The sequence below is a fragment of the Camellia sinensis genome, chromosome 6 (assembly GCF_055761805.1).
Source record: "Camellia sinensis isolate YWXY chromosome 6, ASM5576180v1, whole genome shotgun sequence".
Lineage (NCBI taxonomy): Eukaryota > Viridiplantae > Streptophyta > Magnoliopsida > Ericales > Theaceae > Camellia > Camellia sinensis.
The window spans coordinates 180215321-180234774 of NC_138966.1; the positions used below are offsets into that span (position 1 = coordinate 180215321).

The 19454-nt window shown below is 35.7% G+C and overlaps 2 protein-coding genes across 10 annotated transcripts; both read right to left on the bottom strand.

Annotated features, from left to right (window-relative positions):
• Window positions 1-1577: 1577 nt before the first annotated feature.
• Window positions 1578-14871, bottom strand: LOC114259399 (imidazole glycerol phosphate synthase hisHF, chloroplastic-like). Of its 8 annotated transcripts, XM_082875543.1 has the most exons (12): window positions 14489-14871; window positions 13567-13611; window positions 13405-13455; window positions 13112-13186; window positions 12225-12313; window positions 11166-11228; window positions 11018-11080; window positions 10841-10923; window positions 10565-10673; window positions 10428-10481; window positions 2081-2179; window positions 1578-1858 (listed from the first exon to the last, which is right to left on the bottom strand). In XM_082875543.1, the coding sequence occupies exons 7-12, from the start codon at window positions 11024-11026 to the stop codon at window positions 1781-1783; spliced, it is 432 nt and encodes a 143-aa protein (XP_082731669.1). In that variant the 5' UTR covers window positions 11027-11080; window positions 11166-11228; window positions 12225-12313; window positions 13112-13186; window positions 13405-13455; window positions 13567-13611; window positions 14489-14871; the 3' UTR covers window positions 1578-1780. The 8 variants fall into 8 exon arrangements, with proteins under 8 accessions (XP_082731669.1, XP_028055216.2, XP_082731673.1 ...); XM_028199415.2 differs by lacking the exon at window positions 12225-12313; XM_082875547.1 differs by lacking the exons at window positions 2081-2179; window positions 12225-12313.
• Window positions 14872-15114: 243 nt separating this feature from the next.
• On the bottom strand, window positions 15115-18604 carry LOC114259398 (SMAD/FHA domain-containing protein). Of its 2 annotated transcripts, XR_003628255.2 has the most exons (3): window positions 17142-18604; window positions 16710-16796; window positions 15115-15498 (listed from the first exon to the last, which is right to left on the bottom strand). XR_003628255.2 is itself a non-coding variant. In XM_028199412.2 (2 exons), the coding sequence occupies exon 1, from the start codon at window positions 18580-18582 to the stop codon at window positions 17176-17178; it is 1407 nt and encodes a 468-aa protein (XP_028055213.2). In that variant the 5' UTR covers window positions 18583-18604; the 3' UTR covers window positions 15115-15498; window positions 17142-17175. The 2 variants fall into 2 exon arrangements, 1 of the variants encoding a protein (XP_028055213.2); XM_028199412.2 differs by lacking the exon at window positions 16710-16796.
• Between the last annotated feature and the right edge of the window lie 850 nt (window positions 18605-19454).

Genomic DNA, 19454 nt, shown 5'->3' on the forward strand with positions numbered 1-19454 from the left:
ACCATGACGGCCTGAATTGATGAATTAGTTCGTTTTAGAGCTTACATGTTAGTTTTTGTGTTCTCCTCTATTGATGTTGTCTTACATTCCGATGCACCTAATAAAATTTCTTAAAAAAAAAAAAAAAAGAAAAGAAACTGCTTTAACTGATTGTTTTTTGTAACCAAAAAAAATTGGTCGCAATTTGGTCGCTAAGAGCCCGTCACAGAAGATTTTTGGCAACCAAAACTTGAGTTGGTCGCTGAAAGTAAGCATTTGCGACCATATACTTTGGTCACGAAAAGGATTCCAATTTCTTAAAAGTTCATTTTGCGACCAAAATTCTAGTCGCTGAAAGGTAACAATTGTGACTACCGATTTTAATTGCTAAAATGTGATCGTTAATAGCATTTCACAACCAAAAACTCTGATCGCAAAAAAGTTCACAACAGATATTCTCAAAGACCTATTGTGACTAAAATTTTATTGGTTGCAAAAAAAACTTTCAATTTTAAAAATCATTTTTGTCAATGTAATGCTAATTTTTTTTGTAATACCTATAATACATTTGAAATTAATGCATAATTCATGTCCATCCAATTAAGCTACCAGTTTGGAAGCAAAACTTGTATAGGGGCTTCACAATCATCTTAGAGAAAGGAATGAGAGACATTATTATTGAGACTGATTCTATACAAATTGTTAAACTCCATGAAGAATCTAACCCAACTTTCCAGCATAGGGCCCTCCTTGAGAATGCTAAGTTCCTGCTATAGAAGTGCAAATGCACCATCCAACACATCCTCAGAGATGGAAACAAAACTGCTGATGGTTTGGCTAATTTAGGGGTGAATCACCAAGAACCATTTGTTTTTTTGAATGACCCACCTAGTGAGATTGCTAATCTGCTTGTTGCAGATATACTAGGAACAACATCTGTGTAATCAACCCAGGGGTGAGTGGCAACTTGGTAAGGGCTTGGGGTTTAAGCCCTCAGGTCCTGGGTTCAACTCCCCTCTGGGCCAATCTCCTGAGTATAGCACAGTTAGTTAGGAGGTTGACCTCAAGGATGCCTTATCAGCTACTTGGTGTGGGTTTAATTCTCCCCCGCTGTGCGAGTCCTGACTTAAGCGGAGCTTGCCTTGAGAGGTCGGGACAAGCTTCCAGGTTATAGTCTTTTACTCAGAACGGACAATAGGACACCCTTTAATTCTCCCCCGCTGTGCGAGTCCTGACTTAAGCGGAGCTTGCCTTGGGAGGTCGGGACAAGCTTCCAGGTTATAGTCTTTTACTCAGAACGGACAATAAGACACCCTGGTGATCTCCTCAAGGGACGCTGCCTTGGACCTGCGGAAGAGTGGAAGGATTTTCCTGTAACAAAAAAAAACATCTGTGTAATCAAGGCTTCATGCCTTAACTCTTTGTTCTCTTATTTTCCCCTGAATCAAGGGAAAAATAAATATATAAATAAAAATAAAAAATAAAATATAAAATTAATTAATTTCGACATACTAATCCATCAACAATCCAATCTACAAACAAAAAACCATTGAAAAGAAGTCAAAATAATAATTAATCTATCTAATTACTACCACCATCAACATGAACACATTAATATTTGACAAAATAACCATCAATCCATCCATTTAGTTTACAAAATAACCATCCATCCATCCATCCATTTAGTTTACAATGAATTCACCACATCGAAAACATATTTAACAAAACCATCAAAGATTTCAAAAGCCATTCATATCCAAGTGCGTGTCATATTTGTCTGATGCAAAATATATCAAAAACTTCATGTATAAGCCCAACTTAGAATTAATGCACCGGCAAACTCATGTCCATAAACACGCATGACTACACTTCTAACTACCTGCAATAAAACAAACAAACAAAAAAATAAATAAAAATGAAGAGAGCGTTGTTAATAATAATATTTTTGCTTACATTTCTATTTAATTTTGTAAAATTATGTGGATCTAATTCCACTCCCAAACTAGCAATCACATAGAGCCTTACTAGAAAGTTCAGGTAAAAAAAACAAAACAAAAGAAAAAAGGGAATTAATAGATATGCATAAATAGTACTCAAATACCTTAACTAGAAAATAGGACATTTTTCTGACACCAGCCTTTGGAAATCCAACGATTGAACCAGCTGTCAAAATTGTTCTCTGCAATGTGCTAGTCCATATCTAGGCCATAGGCCAAAGCACACAAAATGCCTATAAGAATTTCTGAAAGCAAGCTTGTACAAAAATTTAAGGCATTATATTCATCATTAACATAGCATTTGTGTACTCTAGTACAGTAACTGAGATATACGTTCCTCTCCTAAGAACAAAACTAAGTATTTGCTTCCAGAAAGCATGTCTAAATGCTGTTCCAATGCAAAAATTTTCTAAATGGATCCCACTTCAATCCAACTGCTAGCTATGACATTTCCATGTTTGATTTTTATTTTTTTATTTGGTACAGAGGAAAAGAACAGCAAAAAACAAAACTAAACAGGCCTACTATACAGTCTGCTAAAAGCAGGGCACTAATTCCTGGGAGGATCTACTAGGCCTACAATGCATAAACTTTTTCGTTTAATGGCTGCAATATGGTAATGTTGTTCTCCTCCTTTATTGGTGAAGTCGTAGAATATAATTTTTTTATGTAGTTTAAAGTCATAGATTCATTCCTAGTGTATAAAAGGCAAGACAAAATCATCTGAAGTAAAGGCTTCCTAGCCACCAAAATGTGGTGGAACTGAACTAAATTGCCATCACAGCATGTCATCTTTGTGATGCAGTCCACAAGCAAGCCCCAAGATGGTGAAATGAATGGCTAACAACCACAGTCTTGGGCAATTGTGGGGTGGTGCAATGAATGGCTAACCACAGCCTTGGGCATTGGCATGATCTGATTACACAGCTAAGGCCCCAAGATGACCCAAACAACCTGCAAAGACTGATGCCAAAAGGATGGCCAAAGAAAGACCGGTGTGTTTTATCTGCTTCTTACTTCCTGGTAGTATCCAGGCTTTTTTTTTTCTCCTCCCTTCTTCAGGGATTTTATTACTGGAGGGACTGAAGCCCAAGTTGCATCATGCCTCAGCCCCCATGATAATAAAAGAGAGATTTCACTGTCATAATTTTTCAAGAACTACACCAATCAAGATGAGGGTGATTGAATCAAACTAATGATCAGCAATTCACCTTTTTTTTATATCAGCCTCCTGGTTGGGGAGAAAAGTCACATAAATTAACTGACAGAATATCCCATAAGTTATCATCATCACAACAAATAAAGAGAGTTTCTATTCTACACTTAGCCTGGTCTAGTGTTACAATTTGACTCAAGCTCTTTGCATTATTTCGTTCCCACCTTGTAATTATGGTTTGTTGATAGTAATCTTCTTCCCTTCATCTCCATTAACCAATTTTATTTCATTGTTAAATTTTGTCAATAAGCCATATACGTTGCATTCTTAAGAATTCTTTTTGTCACATGTGAAAAGTGGGAAGGGAATGCATAGGATGTGCAGCGAATTGCCTGTCCTACCAAACCCAACCCGACCCGACCCGACCACATTTGGATGGATGTGTGACGCGTGGCGGGCGGATGCGGGCCCAGTTTATGAGTTTTCGCGAGTTCGGGTCGACGTGGCGGTTGATCCACCACTACACCCGTGAAACCCGACCCGCCCGTTTTTGCCTCTGTTTTTTTTTTCTTTTTCTTTTTAACTTTTATATATGTATTTATTTATTATTGATCAACAACAAAAACTTTATTGATAAATCAGAAAAGGAATAGAGGATGAGGTATCCTCTTACAAAAGGACAATGATAATACAAAATTGAAAACCCTTAACAAGCTAAACACGGACAAAATCCTACATATCACAAACCGCCAACCAATCTCTAGTTACCAAAAAAAGTAGAACTCCCTTAAATAAAGAGTTCCTCGATACCTAGAAAGAAGTTAAGTGACAAACATTATCCCACAAACAACCCACTTCCCAAAACTTATCTTCAAACAACCTCGCATTTCTCTCTCTCCATAGAACCCAAAAAGTTACAAAAATGACACAAGACCATAGCATTTTAGCTCTCTTTGATCCTCCGAAAGTACAAAAATCCACTAGGAGCATATGCATACTCCCTTTTGGAGCTACCCACATAACATTTCCCAAAGAAAACAATCTACGCCATAAATTCAACGCTATTGGACAATGCAAGAATAAATGATCCACGGATTCCCCATTTTTACAACACAGAATGCACCATTAAGGATTTAAAAAATTATTGGATCTCCTTTTTTGCAATGTATCATTTGTCAAAATGCCTCCATGAACCAAGGCCCACATGAACACTTTTTACCTTTAGGGGAGCACAAGCTTTCCAAACTTTTTTGCAAAAAGAAAACTGAGGAACATGAGGATTGTCAATGATGTAATCAAAAAAAGACTAACAAGAAAATATCTCGGACGAATGAAGAGCCCAAACCCACTTGTCCTCCAACAGAGGAAATAAAGAAAAATAATCAATCTTGGCCAATAAAGAAGTCAACTGTGAAGCCTCCCTATCATTAAGATTCCTAGAAAAATCAAACTTTCAGGAAATTGGAGCCAAAAGTGAGCAAGCCATGGTCGCAATTGTAGAATTATGAGAACGAGCCACTCTATATAGATGTGGGAAATCGGCAACAAAAGAAGATTGACCCATCCAAACATCCTCCCAAAATCGAACAAGTTCCTCATTGCCCATCCAAACAAAAGATGACGAGACTAACATGTGTAAATTTGATAAATTGACTTCCAAGGAGCGCAAGAGTTACCCCTCAAAACCGCCCGTGAATCCCTACCATTGTCATGAGTCCCATATTTGCTTTTTATAACCAAATGCCATAATGAATCAGTCTCGAGGGGAAATCTCCATAACCACTTACTAAGAAGAGCCATGTTCCTAACCACAATATTACCGATAGCCAAACCCCCCTTCTCCTTAGATAACAACACTAACTCCCAATTCACCAAGTGATCCTTTTTCCCCTCATCCTTCCCTTCCCAAAGAAAATCTCTCATCAACTTTTCTAGTGACCTAGCCACCTTAACCAGAACCTTGAACAAAGATAAATAATAAATAGGGATACCACTCAAAATAGACCTAACCAAGTGTATCTACCCCCACGTGATAATAAGGCCTTACTCCACTCTTCCAATCTCTTACCAATCTTTCCACCACTAGAGACCAAAAAGCTTCACTCTTAGGATTATTCCCCAATGGAAGACCCAAATACTTAAACGGAAATGACTTTATACCACAACGTAAAAATGACGCCATGTTCTGAAGTTGATCTTACTGTATATTAATCCCCACCACACTACTTTTTTCCAAATTAACCTTAAACCCTAAAATAATCCCAAAAAATTTCAAAATCGAATAAAGATTAACTAGCTGACTTTCATCCCTTGAGGAAAAAATATGGTATCATCCGCATATTGTAAATGAGTCACACTAACTCTATCCCGCCCCACCTCTAACCCCGCAAAAAGACCTCCTTCTTTAGCTCTATCCTATGTTACATGGACTCTTCAAATTAAATCAAATACCCGTGTCGGACACCCGACACTCGGACAAGGGTATGGGATATGTGTCGGATACTTTTCAACGGATACTTCTTATATAAGTGTATATAACACTATTATTATATGTATATATTGTTATATAATTGCTATAAATGTCATTTTGACACTATAAGTTAAATATAATACCATTTTATCTCACATATTAGATTAAAAATATAAAAATATGACATTTTTTTGCCGAGTCCGCGTATCCTTAAATTTATGATTTGATGAATTCGACCTCTAGATACATACCCGCACCCGACACCCGTACCCGAGTCCATGTAACATAGGCTCTATCAACCATCCTTCCCAACACATCAACCACCAAAATAAAAAGAAAATGAGATAGTGGGTCCCCTTGTCGTAGCGCCCACAAAGCCGTAAAGCATTCCCCCAGTTTACCATTAACTATGACTGACATATTGCAAGTTGACAAACAACCCCTAATCCAAAATTAACAACCCCTTTTTTACCTGAGCCATTCTTCTTCTTCGATTGACAGACATACATACAAGGCAGACACACTCTCTTCTCTCTCTCTCTCTCTCTCTCCCCCCAAAACCCTAAGCATCTACCGACGGCGACGAGCAACAACTGACGATCTATACCTAAAGTCGATTGGCGATCTTCTTTCCCGTTTCTTCGACTGAAACCTTAACCCTAACCCATTCTTCGACTAAAAGAGGATCAGCAATCGTCGTGGAGTGGTGAGATCTTCTTTCCTCTTCTTCTTCTTCTCAATCTCTAACCTTTTTTTTTTTTTTTTTTTTTTTTTGGTTCTAGTTCTAAAACCAGAGGATCGGCGACTAAATCTTGTTTTCATTTTTTTTTTCCTACTCTTGTTTTGTTGATATTCGATAGACCTCTCTTTAATCTATTGTTCTAGTTCTAATTTGTTTTTTGTTTTGCTGCAGTTCTAATGGTGTCATTGATGTAATCATGAACTGGGTTTAGGTTTTCCTCTCTCTCTCTCTCTCTCTCTCTCTCTCTCTCTCTCTCTCTCTCTCAGCTTCATACGAATATCCATTTCAATCTACTACTTATACCAAGCATTTTGCTCTTTCTGTTTGAGGTAATGCCACTGAGAAACTTTTGGTTTTTTTTTTATTTTTAAATATAAAGATTTGTGTAAAAGTGATTGTGTTTATTTTATATTAGCTCCACTTTGCAATTATTGGTTGGTTTGATCACAGTTTTATTTAAATCATTTGCTATAAAGTTTTTCCTTTCTGTCTTTGTTTGCTTCTAAAGAAATTCTAACAATTATTTAGAACACCCCATTTGTTACAAAGTGTTTTCTTGATTAATATGAAAAGTTTATAACTCTGACATGTTGTAATTTGTTTGGTTGATTCTAGTTGGATTTTTATTTTTGGGACTTGTATTGAATGCTTTGGAATGTTATGTGAGGAAGCTAAACAGGTTTATGAATTCTGGGAATTGATTTGCTGCTAAACAGAAGAGGGTATATCATATTGTTTATAACTCTGAATTGAATTGAAAAGTTTGTAACTCTGAATTGAATTGATTTGTTGCTAAACAGAGGAGGGTATGTCATATTGTTTATAACTCTGAATTGAATTGATTTGCTACTAAACAAAGGAGGGTATGTCATATTAATTAAAATCATAAGGAAAAACAGACCATGGATTTAAAAAGCATATTTTGAATATTTTTTATTTGTTTTTGACAGTATATTTGATAATCTTTTGGTCATGGATCCTTCAAGCAAAGAAATATTTTTTGTGAGTCCTAATGTTGAGCCCGAATGTTGACCCCTCTATCCAACCTAATGCTCCCCCTCTTAGACCACCCCTGGCCAAAACTAGTAGTAGTAGTGGGAGAACAACATCAAAGGCTTGAGATCATTTTGAAAAGATTAAGGGTATTGATGAGAAAGATAAGGCTATGTGCAAGTTTTGTAAGAAAGAATATATGGCAGGATTTAAGAGTCATGAACAAATAATTTGTTAAGTCATTTGAAAAATTGTACATAGTACCCATATAGGGCTACTCATGGACAACAAACACTAGGATTTCAATCTAGAGAAGTTGGTGGGGAGGGTGTTGTTGATGTTGTGGCTACGTCACTTTCTATAGAAGTTGCTAGGAAGTATCTTGCCGAGATGATAATAATTGATGAATTGCCCTTTAGATTTGTGGAGGGGATTTGTTTTAAGAGGTTTAGTAACGTCATGCAATCCAAGTTCAAGATCCAATCTCAATATACTGTTGCTAGGGACATTGTAGACATATACACCAATGAAAGGGAGAAGTTGAAGAAAATTGTGAAGGGGCATAGAAATTGCTTTACCACAGACACATAGACTTCTATACAAAATTTGTGTTATATGTGTCTAACTGCACATTTCATTGATGATGATAGGAAGTTACAAAAGAGGATCATAAATTTTTGTCAAGTTGAAGACCACAAAAGAGAAACTCTTGGTAAAAAAATTGAGGCACTCTTAAAAGAGTGGGACATTGATGGCCTTTTTACCTTAACTGTTGATAATGTAAGTTCCAATAATCTAACCATTAGATTCTTGAAACGAACCACAAAACTATGGGAGGGAACAATCTTGGGCCATGAATTTTTACATATACATTGTTGTGCATATATTCTAAATCTTATTGTTGGTGATGGATTGAAGGATCTTGAGTCTTGTATAGAGAATGTGAGGCATGCAGTGAGGTAAGTGAGGTCTTCTCCAAACCGCCTTGACTCTTTTAAAAAGTATGTGGAAGGTTTAAAAATTGAGAGTAGGAGTCTCTTGTGCCTAGATGTGCAAACATGGTGGAATTCCACATATCTTATGTTGGAGGTGGCGGAAAAAATTGAGAGTGTTTTTCAAAAAATGGGTGAGGACTACAATTATAAACACTACTTTTTGGATAATGAAGGAGGTGATAGGAGAGAGATGCCAACAGCTAAGGATTGGGATAATTGTAGAGTGTTTTTGAAATTTCTTATAATGTTCTACAATGCAACAAAAAGATTTTCTGGGTCTTTATTTGTTACTTCAAATACATTCTACACTGAAATTTTTGTCATTGAAAATATGATTGGACAATTAATCGAAGACAATGATCCTATTTTGTCTTCAATGACAAAGAAAATGAAAAAAAAGTTTGACAAGTCTTAGGGAAATGGGGATAAAATTAATCTCCTTTTGTATGTTGCGGTTGCGCTTGATCCTCGAAGAAAAATGACATATTTGCAATTTTATTTTTCAACAATTTTTGGTGGAGATGTAGTGAAAGTGAAAGAAATGCTAGACAAGGTAAAAAATTATGAGTCAATTGTATGATCATTATGCCACACTTGATTTAACAAATGTGCATGCCTTCAATGTAAATGAAACAGTAGATATTGTGATAGATGACAATGACCCACACTCTATTGTGAACTCTCAATTTAACTCATTTTTGGAGGAGCAATTTTCTAGTGGTGGGAGTGTGTCGGAATTGGACAAGTACTTAGGTGATATTGAGAAAGGTAGGAAGAATGCTCAATTTGACATTTTGGACTGGTGGAAAGTAAATGCAACAAAATATAGAGTATTATCACTTCTAGCACGAGATGTATTGGCAATGCTTGTTTCCAGTGTTGCTTCTAAGTTGGCTTTTAATACAGAAGATCGTATACTTGATCCATTTCGTAGTTCACTTGCTCCCAAGATGGTGGAGGTTCTTGCTTGTACACGAAATTAGCTTCGAAGTAACATTTCAATACGCCTTCGGCAATCAATGGAGGATGATGAAGAATTTGAACAACAATATGATTTGGGTAATGTATACAATGATTTTATTTTATTTTTAATCCATTTCATTTATTTTGTTTTTTGAAAATTCATTATCTTCACTTTACATGTTTTTGTTGCGTTATGTTTTATCAAATTCATGTTCAAGCCCAAGTCCAGAGAGTAATTTTATTCAAGTTTAATATCATTGGTAAAATATTACCCTTTTGTTAAATGTTGTTAACATATGTTTACTTATTTATAAGTTTATTAAATAATTTCATTTTTTTGTTATGCAGGTTTATATGACTCATGGTTTTTTTGTTTCTTTTTGGATGACTGTAACTTCTTTTTTTTTTTTTTTGATGCACAATGTTTATTGGATGACTGTAACTTTTTTATTTTTGGAACTCTTGGATGACTGTCGCTTGGATGCACAATGTTTTCCTTATGTTTTATGTGTAAGTTAGATGATTTATGCCCATTGGATGCACAATGTTTTGGGTGATATTGAATTATGCCCATTGCAATCCAAGTTGCACTACCCAGGTTGTTTCGTAGATGTGAATGAATAAATATTTTGAATTATGCCCATTGCAATGAAAACTGTTTTGCATTGCCCAAGATGAACTGCCCAAATTGTTTCATAGATGTAAATGAATAAATATTTTGAATTATGTCCATTGCAATGAATTTTGCATTGCCCAAGTTGCACTGCCCAAGTTGTTTCATAGATGTGAATGAATAAATATTTTGAATTATGCCCATTGCACTGAATTTTGCATTACCCAGGTAGCACTGCTCATGTAGTTTCATAGATGTAAATGAATAAATATTGCATTGCTTGGGGGTTTTTTTTTTTTATGTTGAAAATTTGTAAAATTTCAAACCGCCAAATCGATTCGTATCCATCCGCCCAATCCGCATCCACCGGATTGGCAGACGGATGCAGATTGATTTTTTCCAATCCGCTAATTTGGCGGACGGATAGTGGATTAGAAGTTTCGTGGCCGCAACCGATCTGCGCCTACCCCTAATGCATATCATGAAGAAACAAGTACAGTACTTGTAGGGAAAAATCACCTGGTTCCCGTTGACTCTAGGAATCTGTTCCAAGCTGCTTTTTCCAGACTTTACCTAGAAAATGCAGTTATTGAGAAATTTAAGAAGAAAGAAGCATAAGCATACTGTAAATACACATTTGATAAGAAGCATCTCACTCCTGTTCTTAAATATTCTTCTGCTGCATAAACTGCATCACTTCCAATAGAAATCTTATCAGCACCTGACCTGAAATATTCTGAAGCAACTTCCAAACTAGAATAGCGCCTGTGGAAAGAGTGCCTTAGATGTAGGTTGTAACTATTCATACAAATTTCTAACCGCAGAAGTTTTGTAAATAAAGTATTTAAAGACAAACTCAGGAAAACTGATATTAAATGTTAAGAACAAAAGAAGATTCCACCAAAAATAACAGAAGAACAGTGTAAATGTACCTGCCATTTCCATCAGTAAAATCTCTGATACCACCTCCAACTGTTAATGGTACAAAAACATTTTCTGACGCACACCTCAATACCTAAAACCAGAACAACTGACAAAAAGTTAGGAAATGACAGCACAATATACAAAGATTTATGCTGGACATTCACGTTAATCGCTTGCTGACAAACCTGCAGCATTGGCAAGTCACCTAGAGGGAAGGCACGGAAACCGGTAATATTCAAGAAACTAACCTGAAATACAATGTTCAGGCTTAAAACCAATTTCATGACTCTTCAACAAAATATGAACATCACATCTATCCAAAACCGGGCATACCTCATCAGCCCCATCTTTGTAATACTATCCGGCAAGATCCACCGGCTTGCCAAGGTTTCTCACCTTCAAAAAGATGATGACACTACTCATTACCAAATAAAAAAAAATTGAAGTGATGCATAAGCAATGCACATGATCATAATCCCATATAGAATGAGAAAATATATAAATATAAAAAAAAAAAAAATTGAAGGGAAAAGAAAGATATGGAGAGAGAGAGAGGGAGGGAGGGAGGTGAGGTGAGGTGAGGAGAAGTGGGAGTTAATTGCTATTATTTACTTTTTTCAAAAAGGTAAAGTTTTGTCTTTTCACCAGCATCTATATTTTCTTTTTCTTTTCTTTTTTTTCCCTTCATTATTCTCAATTTAAAGGATCAAGGACAATGCACACTTTCTCCATGTGGACACCAAGCTGGAAACCCAAACTGTTCTGGTTTAGTACAACAATAATCCTTCACAAGGGTTTCATGCTTTTTAAAACTTTATTCCCTTTCTTTAGATTCTGCAAGACATTTTTGATCGGCATAAATTCTGCAAGATACAAAAGCAATCCATTGACTATTTTGCTTATGGTCATAGTTAATGAACAGTTAGTAACACAAATGCTTGCTGCAATGGTAGAAGCTTGTGCTCAATTGAGCAAATGTGTGTTCAAATTGATGGTGGCACTTCATACCAAAAACGCTAGAAAGGTTACGTCTACACATGGTCTGCCTTGTCCAGAATCCTGAATTGCCTAGACATACATTTCTTAGTGGCATTAAATTCTGCTGTATAGGGCCCATGCTTATTAAAGGTAAGTTATACATCCTAAAACATATGCTACTTTTTCCAAGTAATGCATAAAGAATTGTCCAAAGCATTGTTAACCCTAGTATGAAGAACCTTCATTGCAATGTCTAGGCATAGAAAACTACAAGTAACAAGATAAGTTGCTAATATCAAATAGGAACTCGCAAGTTAACCATCCAAGAGTTGGACCAAGTGTTGGACATAGCTAGGAACTTTCTTTAACTTGTCTTGGTAATTACTCCCAAGAAATATGCAGAAAAATACTTACTAAGTGGAAATGTTGACAAAGGGAAGAAGTATTACTCAATACTTGGAATAAATTGATTCCACTTTAAAACTTCATTAAAGGTCCATATCCTGTGTAGGAATTCTATATTATTGACCAATTAGTATTAAAAATTGCATCAATAACAAAAAAAAAAACTTCAAGAAACCAAAACATTAATGAACTAAAGTATAATATATCCCAAAACTCTATGAAGCTAACTCACAATTACTTGGGTCAACATGTAATCCTTGCTACTTCTAAAAGAATATTATTCTTATTGCCTCAACTTGTCATTTGAGCTTTCACTTGTCCTCAGTCCACTTAACCCCATACATATCACACTAGACTATCTTTTCATTAGCATGTTTAGAAAAATATTCACATATGATATGTCTTCCTTCTTTTGCATGTGCCTAATGAAGAACATCAGAGATTTGTCAAGCATGTTAATTTGTAAAGGACATAGCATGTGTCCTTGGCAAGGTCATTAGAATGGAACTCAAAGATCCAAATTCTATCCTAATTTGCAAGTGAAATGAATTTCTAGATAAATGCAAATTTATGTTTAATATATATGGAAATGAAAGCTTGATCAAAAATAATAATAAATTATGAGCATAAGGAGATCTGAAGTGACAAAATCTCAAATAACAAGTAAAGAATAATTAGAAATCAGGACATTGATGGATGAAAAGGGATCAACTACTTGCATAACCCTAAAAATTGAACAGAGCATTCTGAAAAATACAGATTGGCCAACTCAATTGATTCAACTTCCAAGAAAGCAATCAAAATTTTTGAAGCACTCCTAAAACATGAAGACAACATTAAATAGGTTACCCTATCTTATATAATTTAAAAAAAATAAAAAAATTGTGAGGACTTACAATTCCAATAAGGTTCTCAAGGCAGAGCACAAGAGAACTTTTAGTTGCAGCAGAGCAGACTGCTAATTTTTTACCCTATAACCATCAGCCAAAAAGCAAATATGATAACAGAGGGAATCATAGACAAGTAGGATTCTTCATGTATGAAAAAGGGCATGGAATTTGACAACTTTGGAAAGAATAAGTAGTTTTATAATCTAATTAAATGTGGATAACAGATGCAAATTCAACGAAAAACTTAAGAACCATGACAAAGTGATTATTGCATTTATAAGGTAAAATTTTCATCTTACAGCATCCTTGGCCTCATCCATCAATCTCAATACTCCAGGTCTGGGCTCCACCTGCCCATTAACTCAAATCCATTTTCTTCACAATCACTCATCCAGAATAATCACCCACATAGATGAACTAACAAGTAATCATAAATGAAGAATACAAAAATTTGTACTTACAGTCCCAGATCTGAAAATTTCTTTGTATCTTTCAGTCTTTCAATCCTACAGATAGATAACCCTAAAACAATCAATACAACCAACTAATTGATGATCCAGACATGGTTGTTAAAATCGCGATCCGGATCGTACGATCCTACGATCCTACTTTGCCAAAACGATCCAGATCGTTGTAGGATCGATGTTACAACAGGATCGCAAGTAGGATCGTGTAGGATCGCATGAGATCGTGTAGGATCGTATAGGATCGTAGGTAGGATCGTAGATTTTATGATTTTTCACCTTATTTTTAATATGTATCATTTTAATTTTAATTTTTATCTTTTTTTTTAATAGAAAGTAGGATCTTACGATCCTCGATCCGATCCTACGATCCAATCCACCAAACCCTCTCACCGATCCTACTTAGGATCCCAATTTTAACAACCTTGGATACAGATTATAAATCTTTTCAATTCTACAAAATTAGCACAAAGATCGTGCACTAGTATAGAAACTCAAAAGGTATAGAACCTTTTCTTACAATCCAGTTGGATGCTTAAAAATATACAATGGGGTAAACACCATATGAACGATTTGCATCGTAAATGTCCCTTGATTTGCCCTCTAGAAACAAAAACTCAACTAAAGTTTGGCAAAGAAGGTTATTTGGATAAGTAATCTCCATTTCAAAAAAAAAAAAAAAAAAAAAAAAAAAAAAATTCACAGAAGCTTTCTTGTTTTTCAATTTCCTCGGTATTTTCTCGGCAGCCAAATGCATGACTAATTCTCAATATTTCCTAAGTATTTTCAATTTCCCCAGTTTTTATTTGAACATCTAAAAGGGGAACCCAGCTCAGTTTTTATCAAACTAGAAATTTATATTTATATATACATATACATGAACAGAGAGAGAGAGAGAGAGAGAGAGAGAGAGACTAACCTCGTAAGCAGAAGTGGCGGAGCCCAAGATGAAGAGGCAGCAAAACGGGGGATGAAGTGAATGGAGATGGTGGCTAGGGTTTCGTTACTGATTGGGAGTGTAGAGAGTGAGGAGATACAACGATAAAGAGGGCAACCAATCTGACCAGGAATCTCAATCGATTGAAGAGAGCAACGATAAAAAGGAAGCTCAATTGATTTAGGAATTCATATTTGATTTAGGAAACATTCAAAACTATATAGTTTTGATATAAAATATGGTCTTTTCCTTTCTGTGACCACAATAAGTTGGTCACCAACGGTCTTGACATCCTGCTTTTTTTTTTCCCTCTCCCGCCATTACTTTCTGCCACCAAAGTTTATTTTTTGGTCGCAAAAAATGACCTATTAGCCACCAAAAAGTTGTTGGTCGCGAAAACACAACCCATTAGCGACCAAAAAAACGTTAGTCGCAAAAAATAAACTATCTGCAACCAACCCAAAAAAGGTGGTCGCCAAAAGCATTTTTTCTTGTAGTTGGCTTGTGTTGTAATCTAACTACTAATTTTAGTAACATCTTACCTTGTGCCGAAATAAAAAATAAAAAAACAAGAGAAAGAAAGTCAAGAGCATCTGTAATCAAGTAAATTGCATGGAAAACCAAATGAATATTGTCATAATTAATATGAATAACTACAATAACTAATGGCACTAAGACTAGTTCACACTTCACAAGCAATTCTACAGCTCTATTTATTTTAAGAGAAATTTAGTACATAGTCAGACTTCAGATACACATCTAAACTGAGAAGTACCCAACGCATCACACAACAAAAGTGGCTCCAAGAAAGGAGGGAATGAGCCAAAACACGTACGTATGGATGTGTTGTGGAATGCATATGTGGCCTAGAATCTGCAACAAATTTGGCTCTCTCAATGGTGAAAAATGCACTTGCAGTGGATCAAACACCTTGAGCTAGCTCCAGGCTGTCCATAACCAGCTGCTTCAGCCTGCTATTGCTAACCTGTTTCCTGCAAAGAGCAGCAAAAACTGTTTTAGAATCAGTTTCAATGATCAGCTTCTGAAAGCCTTGATTTTGAGCATGTCTAATCCCTTCTCTCACTGCCCAAATCTCAGCCATAGCATTTGAACTTTGCCCCATGGATTTTGAAAAAGCCACAATTGGAGCTCCTCGGCCATGACGAAAGACAGAATGTGAGTAGTATTTTCAGAGCCAGATCTACACAGAGCGAATTTTGAGATTATATCATGTGTCATTCATGGAGAACCAAGTTTGTAGGTAACCTCTCATGTTGAAGGAACCAAAGGAACATTTTAATCCTAGTGTCTAGTTTAACTTATCATATGGCATTCCAAGGAAGAGCTGGAAGAGGAGGCTTGCATTTTCTTGGCACCAACCATATATTGTTAGAACTTTATAACTGAATTACTTGAGTTTTTTTCCTTTGTTTTTTTTTGGGTGAATAAATTACTGAAGTTTTCATCATGTGAAGAGCCCAAAAAGGATAGTCATCCACAGCTCAAATTGGAATTGGTATAGCAGTGGTAGTTAGCCTAACAGGTAAGAATAGGGGGACAAAAACAAAATAGTAGATTTATTACAAATAAAAGTTTGACTTAAGGATAGAGAATATAGTTAGAATAATATGTAATTAGCTCACTGAATCCTCTCTAGCCTCAGAAACTATGAGACAATTTTCCACAAGAAATAGGATTGAAATCGATGGACCATTTCTGGATGCCTTAAGGGTGTAAAAAATTTGTTCATGTTCTGCCTCCTAAACATTTCAAACAAGGGAATCAATGGCTAAACTAAAAAGTTAAATGGAAAAGGGGTCATTTTGCTGCAAACCTATTTCCATTTTAAAAGGCCAGGATGGGGTTCCATTGACTAAAACTCTGATGACAGAAGTAAAAATACATTCCTAGAACAAGCTTAAAATAGGAAATTTGTGACACCTTAAAATATAGTAACAATCAGATTACATTTGGTATGTAAGAACTCATGAGCCAACATTACATTATCACTGATATTTCAGCTCGGAACAAAAGCCTTTTGAAAAGGAAAAACAAACATATTTAACAAAGGCCTCATCCTATTGACTATTGTAGCCACACTATAAATCACATTACACAGGATAATAAGTTGATAATTTATTACCAAACTAGGATTAGGTTTCTTCAGTATAAGAACGATAAAGGTTTCATTAAGCTTCTTTACCCATTAATAAGATCGACCATTGATCAAGACCTGGAGCTGTATTTGATCCCATCCTATTTAAGCAAAATTTGACCTTTTCCTATGAGCCTGTTAAAAGTAATTGATTAGTATCTTCTGCTGACACAAAAAAAATTCCCTTGTTGTTGGTACAAGTTCTAATAAATAAATAAATGAACAACAAGAACAAGCAACTAGATAATCATGAAGAACACTAACTCAGGTGCAACATATAGACCATCACTTTTGCCATAAACAGAATTATACAATAATGCAGTTTCTAATTGTTCTTAACATATGAATGTAGCTCTATCATCGTACTATAAAAATTATGTGTTAATTGCTAATCAGAAAGCAGTTTCAATTCTATCTAGTAGGTGTAGAAGGATATCTAGAATATAACATTAGAAGCTGAGAAATTCAGTTGTCAATTACCAGATAGTTCAAAGTGCTCTTCCGAATCTTCCACCTACCCCATAGGCAGCTTACCCTTCTCTTTATCATTCTTTTGCTGCAAAACAAACTCGTGAAATTTCTCTGCTTTCTGCTTCATTCTCAAAATTATCTCTTCAGTCTCATCATATATCTGTTTCGGCAAATACACCTCCAAATAATCAAACCAATCCCCAAGAGTCATCTTCTCCAAATCTGGCCCGTCTCCAGCCTCAACACCACCCTCCTCATTCAAGCCTTGCTGCCCCAAATCTGCATTCTCCCCAACCTCCTTATCCTCCAATACAACAGTTTGAACAGCTTCTGGTTCCTCATTCAGTGAATTCTCTTTAATTTTTTTACAGTCTTCTTGCCCCAAATTTGACTCCTTCACATCTCCTCTTTCTTCCAAAACCTCATTCTCAACGCTCTTCAATGGCTCATCCCTCATACCCCCTCCGGTCTTTTTATCAACAATCTGAGCTGAAGGATCTAGTTCTTGACACCCATTTCCATCTAGACTTGAATTAGCTTCCTTTTTCGAACTGCAAGTCCTCCTAGTACTCACTTGCCGTTGCCTCCCCTGTTTTGGCTCAATTGGACCTACATTGTCCAATTTTTCAACTTCAACAATCTCACACAAGCTCTCTTCAGGCTCACTCTTCAAAACCTTACCTTTCCTTGGCCGACCTGGCCGTCTGTTCTTCTCTTCCACCACCACCACTTCTTTCCCCAATTCTGCACCAATGTTCTCAACCTCACATAATCTCTCTTGAATCTCAGTAGTCACAGCCTTACCTCTCCTTGGAGGACCTCGCCGCCTCTTATTCTCTGCCGCAACCTCCGTCTTATTCACCAATTGTCCATCAAACCGTAACCCTAACGCACCACAATCACCAATCGAACTCAAATTCGGCTTCTCTGCCACAACACCCACACCACACGATTCCTCCTCCTCCTTAGCCGCTCGATTTCTAGGGTTTCGCCGCAACCGATTATCATCGCCCTTGACCTCAATCTTCACCTTAATGGAGGTATACTCGCCGAACTTGATGGTGTCGCCATCGCCGAGATCGGAGGGGCTCAGAGGCTGGAGCTGTGAACCGTTCAAAACGGTGCCGTTAGAGGTATCGAGGTCGGTGATGACCCATTTGCCCGATTTGGATTCGATCAAGAGGTGTTTGGAAGAAATACCTGCGTCTTTGATGGCGAATGTGTTGCCACGGACGACTCTGCCTATTCGGATCACGGATCCAGGTCTGTATTCTAGGGTTTCGCCCTCTCGAGGGCCTTTCTCCATGATTAGCTTCAAGGTGGAGGCTTCTTCCTCCATTGTTATGCAGATACAGATACTACTCAGCGAAGTGTAGAACTGAAGAAGATGAGAGAGAGAGAGAGAGAGAGAGAGAGAGAGGGGGGGGGGAAATTTGAAAAGTTTGAACATTTTAGTCGGTGTTTGGAAAGTCAAAAATGGATTTTTTTTTTTTTTTTGTTAAAGTTTATTAAAAGATAAAAATAAATTAAAATAATTATAAGATAAAATATTATTATACTAAATTTATAATTATTTTATTTTTTTCTCACAAATATCAAATCTAATTAACATCTAATTATAAAAAAATATAACTCTCTATATTAATGTGCCTACCTAACTCTAATATCATGAAAAATAGTAAAGGTGATAACTATCTAATTATAAAAAATTAAGGTGATCAAAATACCTTAATCAATTTTTTTTTTTTTTTTGTCATTTTATCTCTTTTGTTTTTGTGTGCATTTTCCACCATTCTAAACCTTTCAACTTCTTTTCATATTCACACAGAGAAGTTAACATAAAGGTCAAGTTTGGAAAGTTATAAAAAAATCAAAAAATTAAAAAATTATTTAAAAAATTAAAAAGTTATTATTATTTATAAAAAGTCAAAAATTACGGCTGCATAATTCTTAATTTTAATTTTTCCCTACACACTAATTTATATAATTTTTAATACACGTTTTTTCATAAAAAGTCAAAAAGTTAATCCAAACAATTATATTTTTTTCCTCAACTTTTTAGTCTAAAAAGACAAAAAGTACACTTATTGAGGACACTCCAAAATATAAAAAGAAAAATTATTTGATGGTCCTGGAACATCACATGACCATATATTGCCTTCGTTTGGTTTTCTTCTATATAATCACAAAAGACAAAAAGTCAAAAAAACATCATTCTATACTAAGGGTAATTTTGTCATTTTAAAGTCAAAAAATCAAAAAAACTAAACAAAAATACCAAATGACTAAAAAAATCAAAAAAATCAAAAAGCCAACTAAAAA